Source organism: Castor canadensis, chromosome 7 (genome assembly GCF_047511655.1).
Source record: "Castor canadensis chromosome 7, mCasCan1.hap1v2, whole genome shotgun sequence".
NCBI classification, from domain to species: domain Eukaryota; kingdom Metazoa; phylum Chordata; class Mammalia; order Rodentia; family Castoridae; genus Castor; species Castor canadensis.
Window position 1 is genome coordinate 114,362,483 of NC_133392.1, and position 19,329 is coordinate 114,381,811.

The 19,329-nt window shown below is 38.9% G+C and overlaps 1 protein-coding gene and 1 non-coding gene across 2 annotated transcripts in view; one reads left to right on the plus strand and one right to left on the minus strand.

Annotated features, from left to right (window-relative positions):
• LOC109676187 (uncharacterized) overlaps nucleotides 1–19,329 on the plus strand; it is a 68,397-nt gene that overhangs the window by 23,608 nt on the left and 25,460 nt on the right. The window contains exon 5 of the mRNA XM_074079600.1: nucleotides 5,380–5,472. Within this exon, the coding sequence (XP_073935701.1) occupies nucleotides 5,380–5,472 (93 nt within the window). The remainder of the gene's footprint in view (nucleotides 1–5,379; nucleotides 5,473–19,329) is intronic.
• LOC141425353 (small nucleolar RNA SNORA51) lies at nucleotides 2,322–2,454 on the minus strand. The gene has a single exon (XR_012450413.1). It is a non-coding gene; the product is annotated as a small nucleolar RNA SNORA51 (small nucleolar RNA).

Genomic DNA, 19,329 nt, shown 5'->3' on the forward strand with positions numbered 1-19,329 from the left:
AACACTATGTACACTTTGACCACTCTGATATCATGCAATGCTTGTTTTCATTTAGTAACTCATCTGAGTTGTGGTTGAATTTCAGATTTTGCAAGTGGCAGGTCTATCAGAAAGGAAAATCCTAGTCATGCCATTGTGCCTTAAGGGAAAATGTGGTTATTAAAGCATGTTAATTGTTAACTGAAAAACAGTTGACTGTATTCTTGGAAGGAGTGACCAATGAAAGTCTTTTAAGCTTTTAAACCACATCACCAAGTACCCCGTTGAGGTGTGGACTGTAGTAGGTACTGAAAGCACTTTATAGACTGATAAAATGACTGACGGTATTTCAAATGTATCTGTAAATTCAAATTGTGTGTGTGTGTGTGTGTATAAATAGAGAGATAGATAGATACTCACATTTTCAACCTAAGGCATGCAAATGTTCTCCTTCAATTTTCAAATATCTGAGTACCTGACCATAGTAGGAATCTATTTTTCTGTCAGTGTTTAATGTCAGTAAAAATGTATTTTACATTCACATCCAATATGTAGTACCAGAGGTATTTCTCATGCCCTTGTTTTTCACATTCCATAGCTTTTGCCTAAAAGACAGTTCAATCTTTAATTTTTTAACTGTGTTTTCATGGAAAATGTCAAACATGTATGAAAGTAGAAATAATGTAATGAACCCCTAAGTACCTATTGTTCAACCAAGCTATAATAAATTCTCAGTTAATTTTGTTTTATATTTTCATTTATGTTCCTATCCCCCTCCTACACCAAATATTTTGAAGTAAATCCTAGACATTCTATTTTTTCATCTCTAAATACTTTAGTTAGTACATACCTCTAGAAGAAATCTCTATTTCTCCTTTTTTTGTGGTACTAGGGATTGAATTTAGGGCTTACCACTTAAGCCATGCCCCCAGTCCTTTTGCTTTTAGTTTGTTTTTCAGATAGGGTCTCACTCTTTTGTCCTGGTTAGTTTAGAACCATGATCCTCCTGAATTACAGGCCTGTGCTGCCCTCCCCAGCCCTATGCCCCCAGAGGTATCTCCTTAAAAAACCCTGAAGGAGATTATAGATGACCTCTCATTTTTCACTCTTGTCTCTGAGAGGTAGCATCTAGTTCCCCTTACCTTGGATTGCATCTGACCAGAGTCACCCGCTTAATTAGTATAATAGTCCAGAAGTGTTGCCCTGGCACTGCCATAGTTAGATCTTAAGAAGCTTTGAAACTTCAATCTGGACCTCTTAGTACATATTCTGAGAGTTCTGAGATGTCATATAAGATGTCTGATGGCCCAGAATCCCTGTGCTGAACAGGTCAATGTGACTGCTCTGGTTAGAAGTTTCAGTGGAATCCTGCTGACTAGTTTTCCTCTCCAAGGTACCATGCATGTAAAGAAGACCATCCTGGACTTCCTACTTCTGCCATGTGCCAAGTGAACGCCACCAAGTGGCTTCCGTTGATGCCATGTGATGCAGAAAAGTCACTCAACTGAGTTCTGTTCTAAGTGTTGGCCCACAAAATCATGAAATTTAATTGTGTCCCGCTTTAAGTCACTATGTTTTGGGGCTATTTATTATGCTTCAACCACAAAAGCCTTGCCACTCCTAAAACAATCACCAGTAATTCTCTAAAATATCAAATATCCTGTGTTCAAATCCCAAATAATCTTTAAGTGTCCCTTATTTATTTATTTATTTATTTGTGACAGAATCTTACATGCAACTCAGGCTGGCCATGAATTTGTGATCCTTCTGCTTCACATTCTTCAGTGCTGGGCTTACAGGCGTGCTCCACCACACACAGCTACAAATATTCTTTATTCTCATTTTTAAAAAATTATTTTGTTTTAACTGGTATCTAAGTAAATTCCATTGGTAGTAATTAACTTTTATATTTCTCTCTCAAGTCTCTCAATCTATTGGTTTTCTGTACTCCTTCTGCCATCTTCAAATTATTTGTGTAAAAAACTGGTCCATTTGTTCTCAGAGTTTCCCATTATCTATATTTTAATATCATTTTATATATTCTCCTATTACCTGCCATTCCTGTAAGTTAGAAAGTAGATCCAGAGGCTTGGTCTGTGTCAAGTTTGGTTTTTTTTTTTTGGCAAGACTAGTTCATAAGTGCTATTGCACAATTCTATCAGAAGGCATATCACGTCAAGTTGCTTCTTCTTCTGTGATTTTAACAGCCATTGAGAATTATTGCCTTGCAAAATAGAGATATCACTTAGCTGTTACTATACAAGATCAAAGTATCTCAGCATCATACAGAAGCAAGTACTTACTTTGCTCATTTCCCCCAACCACCACCACACACACATACCCCATGTGTCTGCATTCACAATAAGGTCCAGGCTCCAGGCCTGGGGCTGAGGTGTGTATGGGGTAGGTTTATTTTGCCTCCTCCTTCTATACAGACTGAGTAAGAACACAGCCTGTTAGAAGTACCAGGAGGCCATTAGTTCACTTATTTATCATCACTCTCACTTCATTTCTTCAACACAGCAAGTCATATGGCAAATCCAAAGTCAAGAGGTGGCAAAGTACTGCTGCCTCCAGTGGGTGGTGGGCAGTCAACCTCCAGGCTGAAATGCCTATGCATAGGCAATGACAAGGCTTTACCTAGCAGGTCTCATGGAGGGAAGCTGCCAATGCATCCCAATCTCTGCAGGGAGGTACACTAAAGGACTCATACTCCTCATGTTCCCATGTATTAGCCCAGGAGCCTCCCTTTAGAGGTCTCTTTACTAGGGGCCTCAGCTGAGGTCTTCCCAGGTGCATCTTCCAGAATTCGCTTTTTGTGGACCTCGGCTGAGGCATTCTTCTGCACTTTGATTGTTATACTTTTGTACTCTGAGCCCTTTCCTTTATCTCTCCTTCTTGCTCCTGGGTCTATAAAAAAGCAGGAGCCTTTCATCCAGAGCTCCCTAGCAGCAAGATTTCTTGTCTGTACTTGCATCTATCTGACCCTAATCTGGTGGTGTTCCATGGGAAATCTGAAACCCTAGGACAGGTGCCTTTCTCTTTTGCCTCTTGGTGGCATAAGAAAATGCCAGTGAATGCATAAGGCTAAATTGTTGCTTTCAGTTTAGGTTGAGTCCTAATTGACTACCACAAGCCTAGTGGCTCAGCAGGATGGTATTGCAAAGTTACATAGAAAGTGGATACGAGAAGGGGTGAAGAATTGAGTCAATACCAGTCTATCAGAGTGAGAACCCACTATTATTTTTCCTTTATTAATAAAGTAGAGTATTTCTATAAAAGGAAATTAGTCAATTTTTCTAGTCAGCTAATACTTAGAATTTTAGAAAGGTGACAAGTGAGTCTCATTGGATTTTTAAAATATTAATTTATGGATTTTAAATATATTTAATGTATTCAATCTGTTTTACTTACTGTCCTGATTATTGCCTAAGTTCTCCCATCTTTTACCAGTATAACTCATGAAGTTGCTCCTGAATCTTTTTAACATAGCCACAGTTGTCTTTCATAGCTTCCTTGTTTCTGGTAGTCAGGATATGCCTGACCTGAAATGAAGCATTCGGCACATTAATTTTTTAAGATATAGAAAGATCTGGCGATAGATGGTGAATTTGTTTTTTAATATGTCTGAAGAGAATTTACTTTTAGTTGTTGAAAGCTTAAGTAATTTTGTTACCAGGAAAAAATATGTATAAAAACATGTTTCAAACATTCAGATTAGTTAGTGTGGTGGTATTGTTTCCACAGAATTTAAGAAGAAAATCCAAGTCATTTTTGGAGGAAGCTGACTTCAGAGGGAGAAAATTCCATGTTAGCATACATTCCTCTTCAGTCTTGAAGTGGGGGCTACCAGTGTGACATCCTGCCGTCCATACCAAGGACTAGAATTCATCTTTGGCTTTAATAAAGCTTCATGACAATAACTACCTCCCATAGTTGTATGTATTTAATTCATTACTCAACTAAATTCAGCAAGTACTGGGTGAGTTCTTGGCATTGAGTAAAAGCAACCAGCTAAGCTATGTATGAAATGCAGAAGAAAAAGATGAGAAAAAATAAACTCCGTGCTTATGGGAAAACAAGTTAAATTTAGAAACAATTAGATTATGACCCGGGATAATACATAGCTACTGGTTTAAACAAGTGATGCTAATACTTAGTGCTGTAGGTTTTGAGAGAGAGAGACGAATTAGCTTAGCATGGTCAGAAGATGATTTATTGAGGAGTTAATCCTTGATTCAAACCCTGATGACCGCATGTTTCCATGGGCAAGAACTAGGAACACATGAGCAGTGACAAAGATAGTGGTAACAATGACATGAGGATGGTGGGGATGCCAGCCACCTTGGAGTAGAGGGTTCTGGCTGGGAGTACATGGGATGGAATCAGTTTCTTGGCACGTTTCACCATCATGCTGAGATTAGATTTCAGTAAAGCATCTGTCCTCTTCGTCTCACCTGCCAAGGTGTTTGCTGTTAACCTCCAGCTAGAATATTTATTTCTGGAAATGGCAGCATGATTAATGTTGGAAATGAACTAACAGAGTTTGGAGTGGGAAAAGCAAGACATGCAGAACAGGAATTGAAATGGATGGCAATAAAATGGAGATAGTAAACTCAGAGAGGGAGTCTATTCACTTATTGAATGAAATTTTTATCAGTGTATATTAATTGTGTATATGAAGTGTATATTAAGAGGTTGCACTATAGCGTTTCACGCATGTATACATTGTGGATTCATCAGATTAGCCCTCTCTATTGCTGTTTCTTTTCCCCATCCCCCTTTCTCCTATTTTTTGACAGCTTTTAGTAGGTTGCCTTGTGCCACGTTCATACATAGACACAATATGTTTTGGTATTGCTTCCTATCATTTATTAAACAAATATTTATTGAGTACCTCTATGTTCAATGCACATGCTAGGTACTGAGACAGTGAACACTGTATCTTAAGAACCTGTTAATAGTCTGAATAATTGAAGAAGAATCAATAGCTTGATGTAATGACTTAATAATTGAATCCTTAAGAGTGTAATTTCAGATGCGGTGATAGTCCGAGAGAAGATTTTTTTATCACAGCTTTTCCTATCATCTGAAATAATTTCAGACACCTACTCAGCCACCAATGCATAATGCCTAAACTAAAATGTAAATTGATTTCCTCTGAACTGTTCATTTCTCTCTGTGCCTTCTCATATTCCCAGACTGCAAAAGCTCCTAGGAGGATAAAGGAGAAATAATGACAAGAGTTCTGGTTGTAGATAATGGGTCCAGTGTACTAATGGTAGGCTAGCTTCTCTGGAGCAGGGCCTTCCTTAAGGAAAATTGTCAGAGAGCCTGGGCAATGCAGTCATCAATAAATGGCACATATAATTTCCTTCTCTGCTTTGCGCACTGATCTAGGCACTGGAAATGCATACAGAAGAAGTTTCTGTGCCCATGGAGTTGATGATATTCTTGTGGAAAAACACGCATACACTATGCTTTCAGTTAGTGGTAAGTACTATGAAAAAAAGTATATCATGAGGAAGACTGGTAGAAATGTGTGTGTGTGTGTGTGTGTCTAGGATGGGGGAGGTTATTTTAATTGAGTGGATTAGGGAAGACCTCTGTGAAGAAATAATGTTGAAATGCTGCAGAAATAGTGTAGGAAAATAGACCAGCAAATGGAAAGGCTTAAGACAGGAATGGCTAGGAACAGTGAAGGGGAAGCCTGAAGCTGTTAATGACCGGAATATTTCCAGCTTGGGTTAAGTGGTAAGAAAGGTGGCTCGGCCAAGACAGGTTCAATGGAAATATGTATTATTTGTTATGATGTGGATTGCTGGATGGTTTTGAGAATTGGATAGACATGCTCTGATTCCTATTTTGAGAACTTTCTAGATGCACTTTGGAAAATGATCTATAGAGAACAAGAGTGGAATCAGATCCATCAGGAGGTAGGTTAACAGTCATGTGAGAGGTGATAGCAGTTTGGATTACAGTGTGGTGGTAGAAGTGAAAAGTAGCCAGACTTGAGGTATTTTAAAGTTGAAGTGGTAGAACTTGTTGATGAACTTGAGTCTGAAGACAAGTTAAAGAAGGGTGATCTCCTCGATCTGATGGTGAATGGCAGGCCCATGTATTGAAATCATTAAAGAATGCTAAAAGAAGGGATTTGGCACACGCTTAATAGTTGTTGAATGAAGGAATGAATCAAATAAATAACGGCATTAAAAACCTGAGGTGATGAGCAAGATAAATTGTCTACTTTGTCAATATTATGAGACAGTATGTATATAACAGTCTGAAGTCAGTTTAAGTCGTGGAGTTTCTAGACTTTCAAAATTTGTGGAATAGACATCTTTGAATAAATACAGTGCTGAATAAACAGGAGTGATGTAGAAGAAAAAAAATTAAACTCATTCGAAGAGAATTAGCACCAGTCCTGAAATTCAAAATATTTTCAGGGCCTGAAGTAGGGGATAGAAAAAAGAAAACTAGGCATTTTCCTCTGAAACCCCTCTAGCAGCCCTGCTTTTACCTGGGTCATGTTCCTCCATTGACCGACTACTTTAGAGAATTCAAGGGAGAATGGGCAAGGGATGTTTCATTTTTTTCTTAACAGTGTAGAAATAATCAATTGGACACCATGCCTTTAGCTGGAGCAGGGAACTAAAAATCTCTCGGAGTTTTACAGGCTGCCAAAAACACCCAGCTCATTTATCACCCTGTCTCCCTAGGCTCTCACAAACTTGTCCTCCTGCTTCCTGAACTGAGAGCTACAGAACAAGATAGTAGTCAGCTACCAGGATCAAGGTAGCAGGCCTTGAGACCAGGAGCAGGTTTATTCTGCATATGTTCACTGTAAGAAAGGAAAAAAATATAGGGAAAAAAGCAAAAGGGGAAAATATAAACTACCTTCAACAACCCCACTAGAACTACCTACCATTCACATTTTGTGGGACATTTTTCTAGGCAATTCTAAAGCAAAATCATACTAGGATACAATGATATATCGTTTCTTTTCTGTGTGGTGAGAACGTGTAAAATCTACTCTTACCAGTTTTCAAGAATAAAATATGTTGTTCTTAACAACAGTTATCATGTTGTACCACAGATCTCTTGGCTTAGTCCTCCTGTCTAAAAGAAATTTTGTACCTTTAACCAATATTCCACCAAGAATTCCCCATTCCCTGGTAACCACCATTCTGCCTTTTAAAACATTTTTATTAGCATTTGATAATTATACAGGGAGTTTTGGTGTGACATTTCTCTCTCTCTGTCTCTCTCTGTCTCTCTCTGTCTCTCATTTGGTTCATCCCCTCCATTATTCTCCCTTCTACCACATTCTGTTCTTAACTTCAACAGGTTTCAGCGTTCCATATTCATACATGTATAGAGAGTACACCAACCATATTCATCCTCCTTTACCCTTTTCATTTACCCTTACCTTCCCAGTAGTGCCCTCCTCTGCTGTCCCCTGTTTTGTTCAGTGGGAATTTTGCCTTAGTATTTTACCTGTAAATATATTGTGATTAAATCAGTCTAACCCCCTCCCTCCACTGCTGTTTCTCCTCCCTTCCTCCTAGTATTATTTAACAGTTTTCAGTGTGTTTCATAGTGTCTTGTTCCTACACAGATGTGATACATTTCATTATTATTCACTCTCTATCATTCTTTTGCTCCTCCCTTAGTGTCCTCTAACAGTCCCACTTTTGGAAACATGTTCTGTTTATAGTTCTATGTATATGTGATCATGTTTGTATTTGTTTTGGATCTATCGTTTACATATGAGCAAAACATATGCACTTTGTCTTTCTGAACTTGGCTAACTTGATGATACTCTGCAGTTCCATCCATTTACTTGCAAACAACAAAATTTCATCCTTCTTTATGGCAAAATAAAATTCAATGGTATATAAATACCATATTGTCTTAATCCGTTTATCAGTTGTAGGGTATTTGGGCTGTTTCCATAGGTTGGCTATTGTGAATAGTGTTGCAATAAACATAGGTGTGCAGGTGCCTTTATTGGACACTGGCTTACATTCCTTTGGGAGTGGTATTCCTGGATCATATGGCAGTTCTATTTTTAATTTATCAAGGAGACTCCATGCTGTTTTCCATAGTGGTTTTACCAATTTACATTCCCAACAACAGCGTATAAGGGTTCCTTCCCCCCCATCCTTGATGATAGCCATTCTAACAGGAATGAGGTGGAATCTTAATGTGGATTTGATTTGCGTTTCCTTTAAGGCCAGGGATGTTGAGCATTTCTTCATGTGTTTTTTGCCATTTGGACTTCTTCTTTGAAAAAGCTCTGTTCAGTTCATTCGCCCATTTCTTCATTGGGTCATTGATTCCTTGAGAGTTTAGGTTTTTGAGCTCCCTGTAAATTCTGGATATTAGTCCCTTATTAGACATAGTTTCTCCCATTCTGTGGGCTGTCTTTTCAGTCTGGTGACTGTTTCCTTTGCTGTGCAGAAGCTTTTTAGTTTCATGCAGTGCCATTTGTCAATCCCTTCTCTTAGTGTTGAGGCACTGCATTTCTATTTGGGAAGTTATTGCCTATGCCTATAATGTTCCTGTGTATTCCCTACTATTTCCTGCACTAGTTTGAAGAACGTTTCAGTCCTTATGTTAAGGTTTTTGGTCCATTTTGAATTGGTGTTTGTACAGGGTGAAAGACGTAGGCCTAGTTTCAGTCTTTTACATTCAGCTATCCAATTTTCCCAGCAAAATTTGTTGAAGGGGCTGTCTTTTCTCCATCGTATGTTTTAGGCACCTTTGTCAAAAATCAGGTGGCTGTAGCTGTGTGGATTTTTGTCTGCATCTTTTATTCTGTTCCATTGGTCTTCTGTTTTTGTGCCAGAATCAGGCTGTTCTTATTGCTGTGGTGCCATTCCACTTCCTCCTTCTGAGTTCAACTTTTTTTAGTTGGGTTTGAAGCTTTTCATCTATGCTTTCTTCTATGAGATTTATAGTTCTGGGCCTTAATTTTAAGTTGCTAATCAATTTTAGTTGATTTTTGTGTATGGCATGGGAATGTCTGATTTATTCTTCATGTATCCAGTTATCTGAACATCATTTATTGACGAGATTGTCCTTTCCCTAGTATGAGTTTTTGGCATCTTTGTTGAAAATGAGTCTCTGTGAGTGGATTTACTCCTGGGTGTTCTATTATGTTCCATTGGTCTATAGATCTGTTTTCATGCCAGTTCTGTGCTGTTTTTTGGGGGTTTTTGTTTGTTTGTTTGTTTTATTTTTTTAATGATACTGGAGTTTAAATTCATTCTTGCAAGGCAGGCACTCTACCACTTGAGCAATGCCTCCAGCCCTCGATGCTGTTTCAATTATGTATCACTGAAGTATAAGTTTAAATTAAGTGGTGTGGTGCTTTGTTTGTTTTGCTTAAGACACTTTTGGTACTCAGACATTTGTGTTTCCATATGAATTTTAGGATTGCTTTTTCTATTCTGTGAAAAGTGACATTGGAATTTTGATACAGATTGCATTGAATCTGTATATCATTTTGGATATTATGGACATTTTAATAACATTAATTTTCCAATCCATAAACACGGACTGTCTTTTCAATGATTTGCATCTTCTTCAGTTTCATCAATGTTTTATAGTGTTTAGCATACAGGTCATTTTTTCTTTTTTGGAGGTACTGGGGTCTGAACTCAGAGCCTTGTGCTTGCAAGGCAAGCACTCTACCACTTAAGCCATGTCCTGAACCCTTTATTTCTTTAGTTATTTTTCAGATAGAGTGTTACATTTTTTGCCAAGGCTGGCTTCAGACTGTGATCCTCCTACTTAAGCCTCCTGCATAGCTGGGAATACAGATGCACACCACCACACCCAGCTTTTTGGTTGAGAAGGGGTGTCACTTTTTTCCTGGATGAACTGCAGTCATCCCAGTCTTTGTCTCCCAAGTAGCTCATAGTAAGGTATGAGCCACTGTGCTCAGCCTTCAACATACAGGTCTTTTACCCCCATGGTTAAATTTATTTGTAGTTTTTGTAGCTATTAAAAATAGAATTATTTTCTTGATATCTTTTTATGAAGTTTATTGTTAGTGTATGGAAACACTATAGATTCTCATATGTCTGTTTTGCAGTTTGCATTTTTGCCAAATCTATTTATTATTTCTAGCAGCTTCTTTGGTGGAGCCTATAACATTCTTGATCGCATTTTCTTCTGATCCATTCCATTGCGTTTAGTTGTCACTTATGACACATTTCATGCTTGCTCTTTCTTCCTAAATCTGTGCCTTTATGAGCTTTAGGTTAAGATGCAGTTCTTTCACTCCTGTATTTAGGTCAGTAAGCACCACTTATTTTAGCATGTGCTACATGGTGAGCATTACATTAAGCCAGAAGAAGACAAAAAGAAGTAGAGAGGAAATTTCCTATTGTGCCATCTCTTGGAGAGCAGTATTGCCATTCATGAAATAATGAGGTTCTAGCTCCAAGGTAAACACAGTCAACTGTAAAATAAGCTGTGAGTGGTCAAGGATTTAGAGAGAGAGGGACGGGATGGAAGGAGGGAGAAGTGAAGGAAGGAAGAGAGGGAGGGAGGGAGGAGGGAAGGATGGAAGGAAAGGGAGGAAAGAAGGGTGGGAGAAAGGAAGAAGGAAGGAAGGAGGAAGAAAAGGAAGTGAGGGAGGAAGGAAGGAAGACGAGGAAGGAAAGGAGGGAAGCTGAGCATGATGGCTCATGCCTGTAATCCTAGCTCAGGAGATGGAGATTAGGAGGGTCTCAGGTTTGAGGCCAGTTCAAGAAAAAAAAAAAAGTTAGCTAGATCCCATCTCAACCAATAAGCTGGGTATTGTGTTTCACATCTGTCATCCCAGCTATGTGGGAGGACACAGGTAGGAGGATCATTTTCTAAGGCCTGTTTTGGAAAAGTGAGTCTCTGTCTGAAAACCTAAATAGCAAGAAGAGTTGGAGGTGTGGCTTATGTGGTAGGGCACCTGCATAGCAAGTGCCAGGCCGTAATCACAAACCTCAACACTTCCAAAAGAAAGGAAAGGGGAAGGGTAAAAAAAAAGTGGGTGGGGAGAATGGAAAGAGAAGGGAAGTGGAAGGGAAAGGAAGGTGGAAGGGAAGGGAAAGGGATAGGGAAAGGAAAAATACTGCAGGGCCAATTTTAGCCCATAACTCTGTTGAGTATTGCTTTTCTAGATTAGATAATGAAGAGGGGTACAGCCTGTTCACCGAAACTTTTAAAAATTCCCACGAGTCTATGTTGGCCTATGGGTGAGAATCATTGTAATAGAATCTGAAGTCATTACAGTAAGCAAAAACAGCTGCTCATCCTTATGCATTTTTTCTGATATGGTTGACACGTTTCTGATTACAGCTTTGAGATATTAATATTGACCTCACTTTATATATTTATTTTTGCTTTTTTGTATGTGTTTTTGTTTTGTCTCTTTGTTTTGTTTTGAAATAGGCCTCACTATGTAGCCCATGTTGGCCTCAGTCTTCCTGCCTCAGCCTCCCAAGTGCTGGAATTAAATTGTGACCCACACCCCAACTCAAGTTCATTTCATTTATTATTTTTTAATTTTTTTTTGGAGGTACTGGGGTCTGAACTCAGCCCCTCATGCTTGCTAGGCAGGCACTCTACCACTTGATTTGCCCCTGAAGCTCCCAAAAAAATGGCAATAGCCAAGTTCATTCATGAACAAATAAATAATAAAATAACAAGACCCGGAGATATGAAAGGATCCTTTCAGGGGCAAATTAAGGATATTCTCAATAGGATTTATTCTCTCCTACTTTTTGCAAAGCAGTCTGCCGGCTGGTACACCCAATCATTAGTTGATTTTCCCTTTTTTTCCATCTATTTATTTAGGGACAGGGTCTCATTATATAGCCCAGTTGGCCTTAAACACTTGATCCTACTGCCTTATCCTCCCAAATGCGTGGAGTAGAGGCATATGCCACCGTTATTAAATCACCCCACTTCTGAGCTTGCTCTTATTCAGTTATTCTCCTGCCCTCAACCTAGACTAGTTGACTACTAGTTTGATCTCTGATATTCTCTAAATAGCACATAGAGTAGGATCTGATAGCAGTGTCCTGTATTTACTGTTTAGTTCCTACATTTCTAGATCCTTGACCAGTTTTATTCATTCAGTAAATTTGTGCATATTCTAGGTACTCTTCAACACTAAATACATGTAGATATTTTTAAATTAATACTCTTCATGCCAATCCCACATCCATTTCATTCCACATCCAGTTTGCTAGCTCCATTTCCAAGATCTATGTCAGTCTGTTTATTTCTCCACATTTCCCTGACCCCCTAACAAGTCCAAGGTGCCACCATCTACCTGGACTTCCCCAACAAACTTCCCCTTAAGTTTCTTTTTATAAAATCACTTAAGTAGAATATTATCACTCCTTTGTCCAAGATCTGTTAGTGGCACCCATTGCACAAACAATGACATGGAGACTTTTTACCAAGATCCTCAGGACTGTACATGTTGGCTGCTGCCTGCCTCTCCAGTCCCATTTCCTACCTCCTTTGCCCATAAGGCTTTAGACATAATTGGTCTTTTTTCTTAAACCCAACTATTGTTTCCTCCACTTGGATTATTCTCCCCACTGCTCTTTGCATGACTGGCTCAATGTCAGTATTCACAATAGTCATCACCATAGAGTCACCATGAAAGAAGAGATCCATGAAAACTGTCCTCTCCTAGCTACTTTCTCATCCCCAGGTTTATCTTTCTCAGAGCATTTGTCTCAATCTATCTTTATTTAGTTATGTAATGTTTGTTTATATAGTGTCTATTTTCCGCCTCTAGAAAGTAAGTTCTTGAATATTTGTTTTGTTTACTGCTGTATCTCAAGTGATTTGATGTTAAAGTCATCCTAGAGAGGTCAGTGCTTTGAATAGAGCATAGTCCATAGTAGACTCTCAGTGAATATTTATAGAGCCAGTGATTATGTCACCCACATTGTTTTGTACAATGTTTACCGATAATGGAAGGGAGCACCAATAATTTTTTTTTTCATCTACTGCTATATGAGGTCTATGATAGGAAACTACCTTCTTCAACATATATTTTGAGTTGTACTTCTTAAAAATAAGTAAAGTGCTAAAACTACAGTATGACATATTTAATGGAGTAACTAATATAGCCACATCCATTTGTACAACCTGTGTTGCAACAATTTCTAAAGAACGCTCTGTACATAGAGAGACACTTTTGAATACTTTAAATGATGACATCATGAATGAACTTGGCTATTACCATTTTTTTGTGAGCTTCAGGGGCAAATCAAGTTCTTTGATGGCTTACCTAAACAAAAAATCCTGAAGTCATCTTAGGATGATAGGACCACAGAAGCAAGGCTCCTTCAAAATTACTCTCATCGGTTGGGGTGAGGTAGAGAGGTAAAATGGTAGTTTCCTGTACTCACAAACACTCTGGAGAATAAACTAAGGCAAATCAGTGGTCAGAAGGCTACATGGAGAATTGGTGCTTATGAAGGAAAGGACTCAGTTATTTGTAAGGTCACCAAGTATAAAACTCTCCTTTTTTTCTTAAGAGTTCCTATTATTAGTAGGTTGAGTCTTTTTACAAACAAATTAATTTTACCAAAAGGAAGAGGGTCTCCAAATCCTAAACCTACCTCTACCTCACAAACATCGCTCTGAACAAATAGGATCTCTGACACGAGCTAGGAAGCAGGGCAGTAGACATATTCAAAGACCCTCTGTTTGTAACCTGGATTTACTCAGGCTTCAAGTGGGTGCAGTTCATAAGAGCAGCTACACTTACAGTCTCACTGCTTGTAGACCCACACATAATGCTGGATATTATTCCCTGGAAGACCTCCTATTCCTCTCGAATTATTTCTGCAGTCCCTAGATATTCACTTGTTTTCACACACAGCTTTCTCTCTTTTTCAAAAATAATTTATTAAATAATTTAAATTCACAAAACATAAAATCAACCATGTCACACTTGACTCTTCAATGACATTAAGTACATTCACAGTGGTGTGCAACCACCACCTTCCCTTAGTCCCAAAACATTTTCATCACCTCAAAAGGAAACCCACTCCACTAAGTAGATGCCATCCTATGCCCTGACCATGCTTCCCCACCCATACTACCTGACAATCGCTAATTTATGTTCTGTCTACATGGATTTATCTATTCTGGATATTTCATGTAAATAGAATCATATAACAATTATCTTTTATGTTAAGCTTCTTAGTGTAATGTTTTCAAGGTACATCCATGTTGTAGCATGTATCAGTACTTCATTTGCATAATATTCCTGTATAATATCATGTTGTATATATATACACAATTTGTTTATCCATTGATGGACATTTTCGTTAGAATTGTTTCCTCCTCAATTTCCTGCAAGATCGTCAAAGAGAGCACTGTTTCTTCTTACTAGTCTTTTTTTTTCTTTTATTCATATGTGCATACAATATTTGGGTCATTTCTCCCCCCTTCCCCTTGCCCCTGCCCTTCACCTCCCACACCCACCCTTTCCTCTCCTATCCCCACTCAATACCAGGCAGGAACTATTTTGCCCTTATCTCTAATTCTGTTCAAGAGAGAGTATAAGCAATAATAGGAAGGACCAAGGGTTTTTGCTAGTTGAGATAAGGATAGCTATACAGGGAGTTGACTCGCATTGCTTTCCTGTACATGTGTGTTACGTTCTAAATTAATTCTTCTCAAAATAGCCTTTTCTGTAGTTCCTGGCCCCTTCTCCCATTGGCCTGTGTCGCTTTAAAGTATCTGCATTAGTTTCTCTGCATTGAGTGCAACAAACGCTATCTAGTTTTTTGGGTGTCTTACCTATCCTCATACCTTCCTTGTCTGGTCTCACTTTATCATGTAATCAAAGTCCAATCCCCTTGTTGTGTTTGCCCTTGATCTAACGTCCGCCTATGAGGGAGAACATACCATTTTTGATCTTTTGGGCCTGGCTAACCTCACTCTGAATGACGTTCTCCAGTTCCATCCATTTACTTGCGAATGATAAGACTTCATTTTTCTTCACGGCTGCATAAAATTCCATTGTGTATAAATACATTTTCTTAATCCATTCGTCAGTAGGGGGCATCTTGGCTGTTTCCATAACTTGGCTACTGTGAATAGTGCTGGAATAAACATGGGTGTGCAAGTTCCTCTGGAGTAACCTGTGTCACATTCTTTTGTGTATATCCCCAAGAGTGGATCATATGGTAGATCTATGTTTAGATTTTTAAGAAGCCTCCAAATTTTTTTCCAAAGTGGTTGTACTAGTTTGCATTCCCACCAGCAGTGTTAAAGGGTTCCTTTTTCTGCCGCACCAACACCTGTTGTTAATGGTGTTGCTAATGATGGCTATTTTAACTGGTGAGGTGGAATGTTAGTGTGGTTTTAATTTGCATTCACTATGGCTAGGCTTGGTGAGCACTTTTTCATGTGTTTTTTGGCCATTTGAATTTCTTTTGGGAAAGATCTGTTAACTTCACTGGCCCATTTCTTTATTGGTTCATTAATTTTGGGAGAATTTAGTTTTTTAAGTTCCCTATATATTCTGGTTATCAGTCCTTTGTTGTGTAGCTGGCAAATATTTTCTCCCACTTTGAGGGTGTTCTCTTCAGTTTAGAGACCATTTCTTCTGTTGACCAGAAGCTTTTTAGTTTTATGAAGTCCCATTTATCTATGATATCTCTTAGTTGCTGTGCTGCTAGGATTCCATTGAAAAAGTTCTTCTCTATACCTATTAATTCCAGAGATTTCCTGCTCCTTCCTGTACCAACTTTAGAGTTTGTGGTCTGATATTAAGATCCTTGATCCATTTTGAGTTAATATTGGTATTGGGTTATATACATGGATGTAGTTTCAGTTTTTTGCAGACTGCTCACCTGTTTTCCCAGCAGTTTTGGTTGAAGAGGCTGTCTTTTCTCCATCATATATTTTTAGTGCCTTTGTCAAAGAAAAGTTGGTTATAATTCCAGCTGTTGGGAAGACAGACACAGGAGGGACATGGATGAAGGCCAACCAGGCAGTTAGTGAGAGACCTTATCTGCAAAACAAAACTCAAAGCAAAAAGGAGTCGAGTGTGGCTTAAAATATAGAGTCGTTGCCGAGTAAAGTCAAGGCCCTAGGGGCTCTGGGTTTAACCCTCAGTACTTGGAGACCAGGAGAGAGAGAGAGAGAGAGAGTGAGAGAAACATGAAGGAAATGAGGGAGGGACAGATGTAGAATTATGGGGAAGTGCATTATTTGAGGCAGAGAGAAAAGCAGGTGTAAAAACTCTGAGGAGGGGCCTCACCAGCCATGGAGGAATAGCAAGGTGGAGGGCCCAGTTGATGAGTGAGAAGGGAAGCGAATTGGAGTTGATGAGGCCAGAAAGGGCTTGTAGGATAAGAAAATCATTTTTAGGAATTTGACTTTTCCTCTGAGTAGAAGGAAAGTCTCAGCGGTGAGTTGAGCAGAGAAATGATTTAACTTAAGTTGTCAAAATTCTCAAAACTCTGGTTGTTGAAAATAGACTTTAGGGGCAAAGGTGGGGAATTAGTATAGTCATATTGGTGGAGATGATGGAGACAGGAAATGTGGTCAGATTGTGGATGTATTTTGAAGGTAGAGTTGCAGATAGAATTGGAGCAGGGTGTAAGAAAGAGCATCCGGAATGACTCCAGGACTTTGGGCTTGAGTGACTGGAAGAATGAAATTATGAGAAACTGAGATGAGAAGACTGCATGTGGAAGAGGTCTGAAGGAAAGAAGGAGTTCATTGTGGGGCTATGTTAAGTTTGCGAAGACTACTAGACAGCTTACAGTCAATTGGGGCCTCTGGATATCCGAGTCTGCAGGTCTGTAGAAAGATGGAGTTGGTCAGGCCCCAGCCATAGAAGGGAGGAAACACAGCTATGTCCAGTAATCTGCAGGCTGAGTTGGCACAGCCTCAGCTGCAGAAGGGGGCGAGGGCAAAATGCAGCATAGCTGCTTTTCCTAAGATGTTTACATTCAGAGAGTAGGGAGTTCCCACCTCCCCCATGAGAACTGTTGCTCCACCTCCTTGTCTGCCACTATATATAATAAAGTCACTGGAGGTGGATGTGGCTGTTGTATGTCTCTAACAGAGCACCCAGCCCACCTGACCCCAGCTTTCTTCATGTTTTTCTTCTGTCTTTTGTCCTTTCTTAATCTCTCATCACCCCCAGTTAGGTTTCTAGTATGAACTTGCACAGGTCTCGAGACATACTGCTGAAAGTAGATATCTATGTGAAAAAAGTAAACCTGGATTTATATCTCACAGCATACCTACATATTAATCTGAGATAGACCATGTCTCTAATTGCAAAATTAAAAACCTTCCAATGGAAACGTCCAAGATAGAACATTTCTGTCACCTCAAAGAATTCCTTCATACCAATTTCAATCAACTCTACCTCACTAGAGAGGAGATAATCACTCTTTCCCAACATCATAAATTAGTTTTCTCTATTTTAAAAAGTCATATAAATTGAATCATACCATGGTAGTGCTATACTGAAGGGGGCACTATTTCTCATGCTCCCTCCCTTGCTGGGGAGAGGTTTTCTCTCTTGCTCCTTGGTTATTATTGAACCTAACTGGGCTTAATTTGGGGCAACTGCAGATTTTAGAGAAGATATAGACAGAAAGAAATTTGGGGTCAGGTGTGTTGTATGCTCAGCTGGAGAAGCACAACCCTCATTGCTTCTTTTTCTCTATCTTGATTCTTTAAGGCCTTGCTCCTTACAGTTCTTTAAAACCTTGCTTCTAAAGCCTTCTTTAAAACTTCTTTCCTTAGACTGCACTGTTTGCTTTCAGCTTATCTTTAGCTTAACTGCTCTTAAAGTCTTTTGCCCCCCAAGCTTGCACTGTCTCATCTCTCTTTAACTCTCTTAAAGCCTCAGTGTTCCAAACTTGCAAACAGCCATGCCTATAGCCTGCATATGCATAACTCTTATTAAAATTTTTGTCCTTAGACTCGCACTGTGTACTGTCCCATGTTCTCTTTGGCTTTTCTTTGGCTTTAGCTTTCCTAAGGCCTATGTATGAAGTTCTTTCTCAGCTTTGCTTTCTGAAGCCTATGTTATAATTCTCGGTGCAGATTTTCTATCAACCCCTCTTTAGCATTTTTCCTTCAGCAATTGTTCCCTTTTCCCTTCAATGATTCTTTCCCCTTCAGCAGTTTTTCCCATTTCTCTTTAGCATTTTCCCTTCAACAATTCTTTTCTCTTCCAAAAGCTTCCCACACTAAAAAGCCCAAAGTAAATCCCCAAAAGGTGTTACTTTTGGGGTCTCTTATAGCAGCAAGCAGGGTGGAGCCACAGGCAGGGGCGTGACACTGCAACAGGAGAAACCTGCATTCCTGCTTCTCTGAACACAATTTAGGAGATGCAGCTGTTCTGTCTTTCCCTTGTTTCATTGCCAAGGGCTGTGCCTATCTGTGCCTGCAGGTAAAAGCAATTAACTGCATCTCACCTTGCTTGTGTCCAGTCTCATAGGCTTTAATCTGCTGCCCACACTATACATTTGTGGAGGGTGGGGTGGCAGTCAGACACGTGCTTTTGTGTGTCAAAAAAGCATTAACTGTAGGAGGAAAACTGATAACTTAAACTTTGAATATGATAATAAATTCAATGAATTTTAACACAAGCAGTCATGTAATCACAATCATGCACACTATATACAACATTTCCAGCACTACAAGAAGCCTTCTGATGTCTCTGGGCAATGAGTCTTCTTCCTTGTCTGAACACCTATACAGCCATTGATCTGCTATTACTTTAATTTTGCCTTTTCTAGAAGTTTATGTAAGTGAAATCATATACAGCACATAGTCTTTTGTTTCTGTCTTACCTCAAGTAGCATGACAGCTTTGAAATTTGCACATAATGTTGCATATGTTGGAGTTTGATCTTTTTTTATGCAAAATTGAATTTCATTGCAAGAATGTACTGTTCCACTTATCAGTTGCTGGATATTATTATTCAATGTAATTGTAATTTGCATTTGCCTAGTTACAGATAGGGTCTCGTTATCAGCCATATACGTGCCTGTTCAATATTCTTACCCATTGAATAGACTTTCTCATTCATTCATTTTGCTCAGTTTCTGCTGTTCTTTGTTCCTTTCCTGTCTTTTACTCTATATGCATTGAATTTGCTGTTCTCTTTCTATAGTCCTGCTCTAAATATTTGAGGGCATTATATATTGGAAAATGTATAAGTTATGAATAGCTACCTTTGTGTTGGTCAGTATGTAACATAGTTCCTTAGGATGTATCTTCTTCAATGATTATATTTAAAAACATTTGTGAATGCATGGTTTTATGTGACTGATATTGAGCAGAATGTAA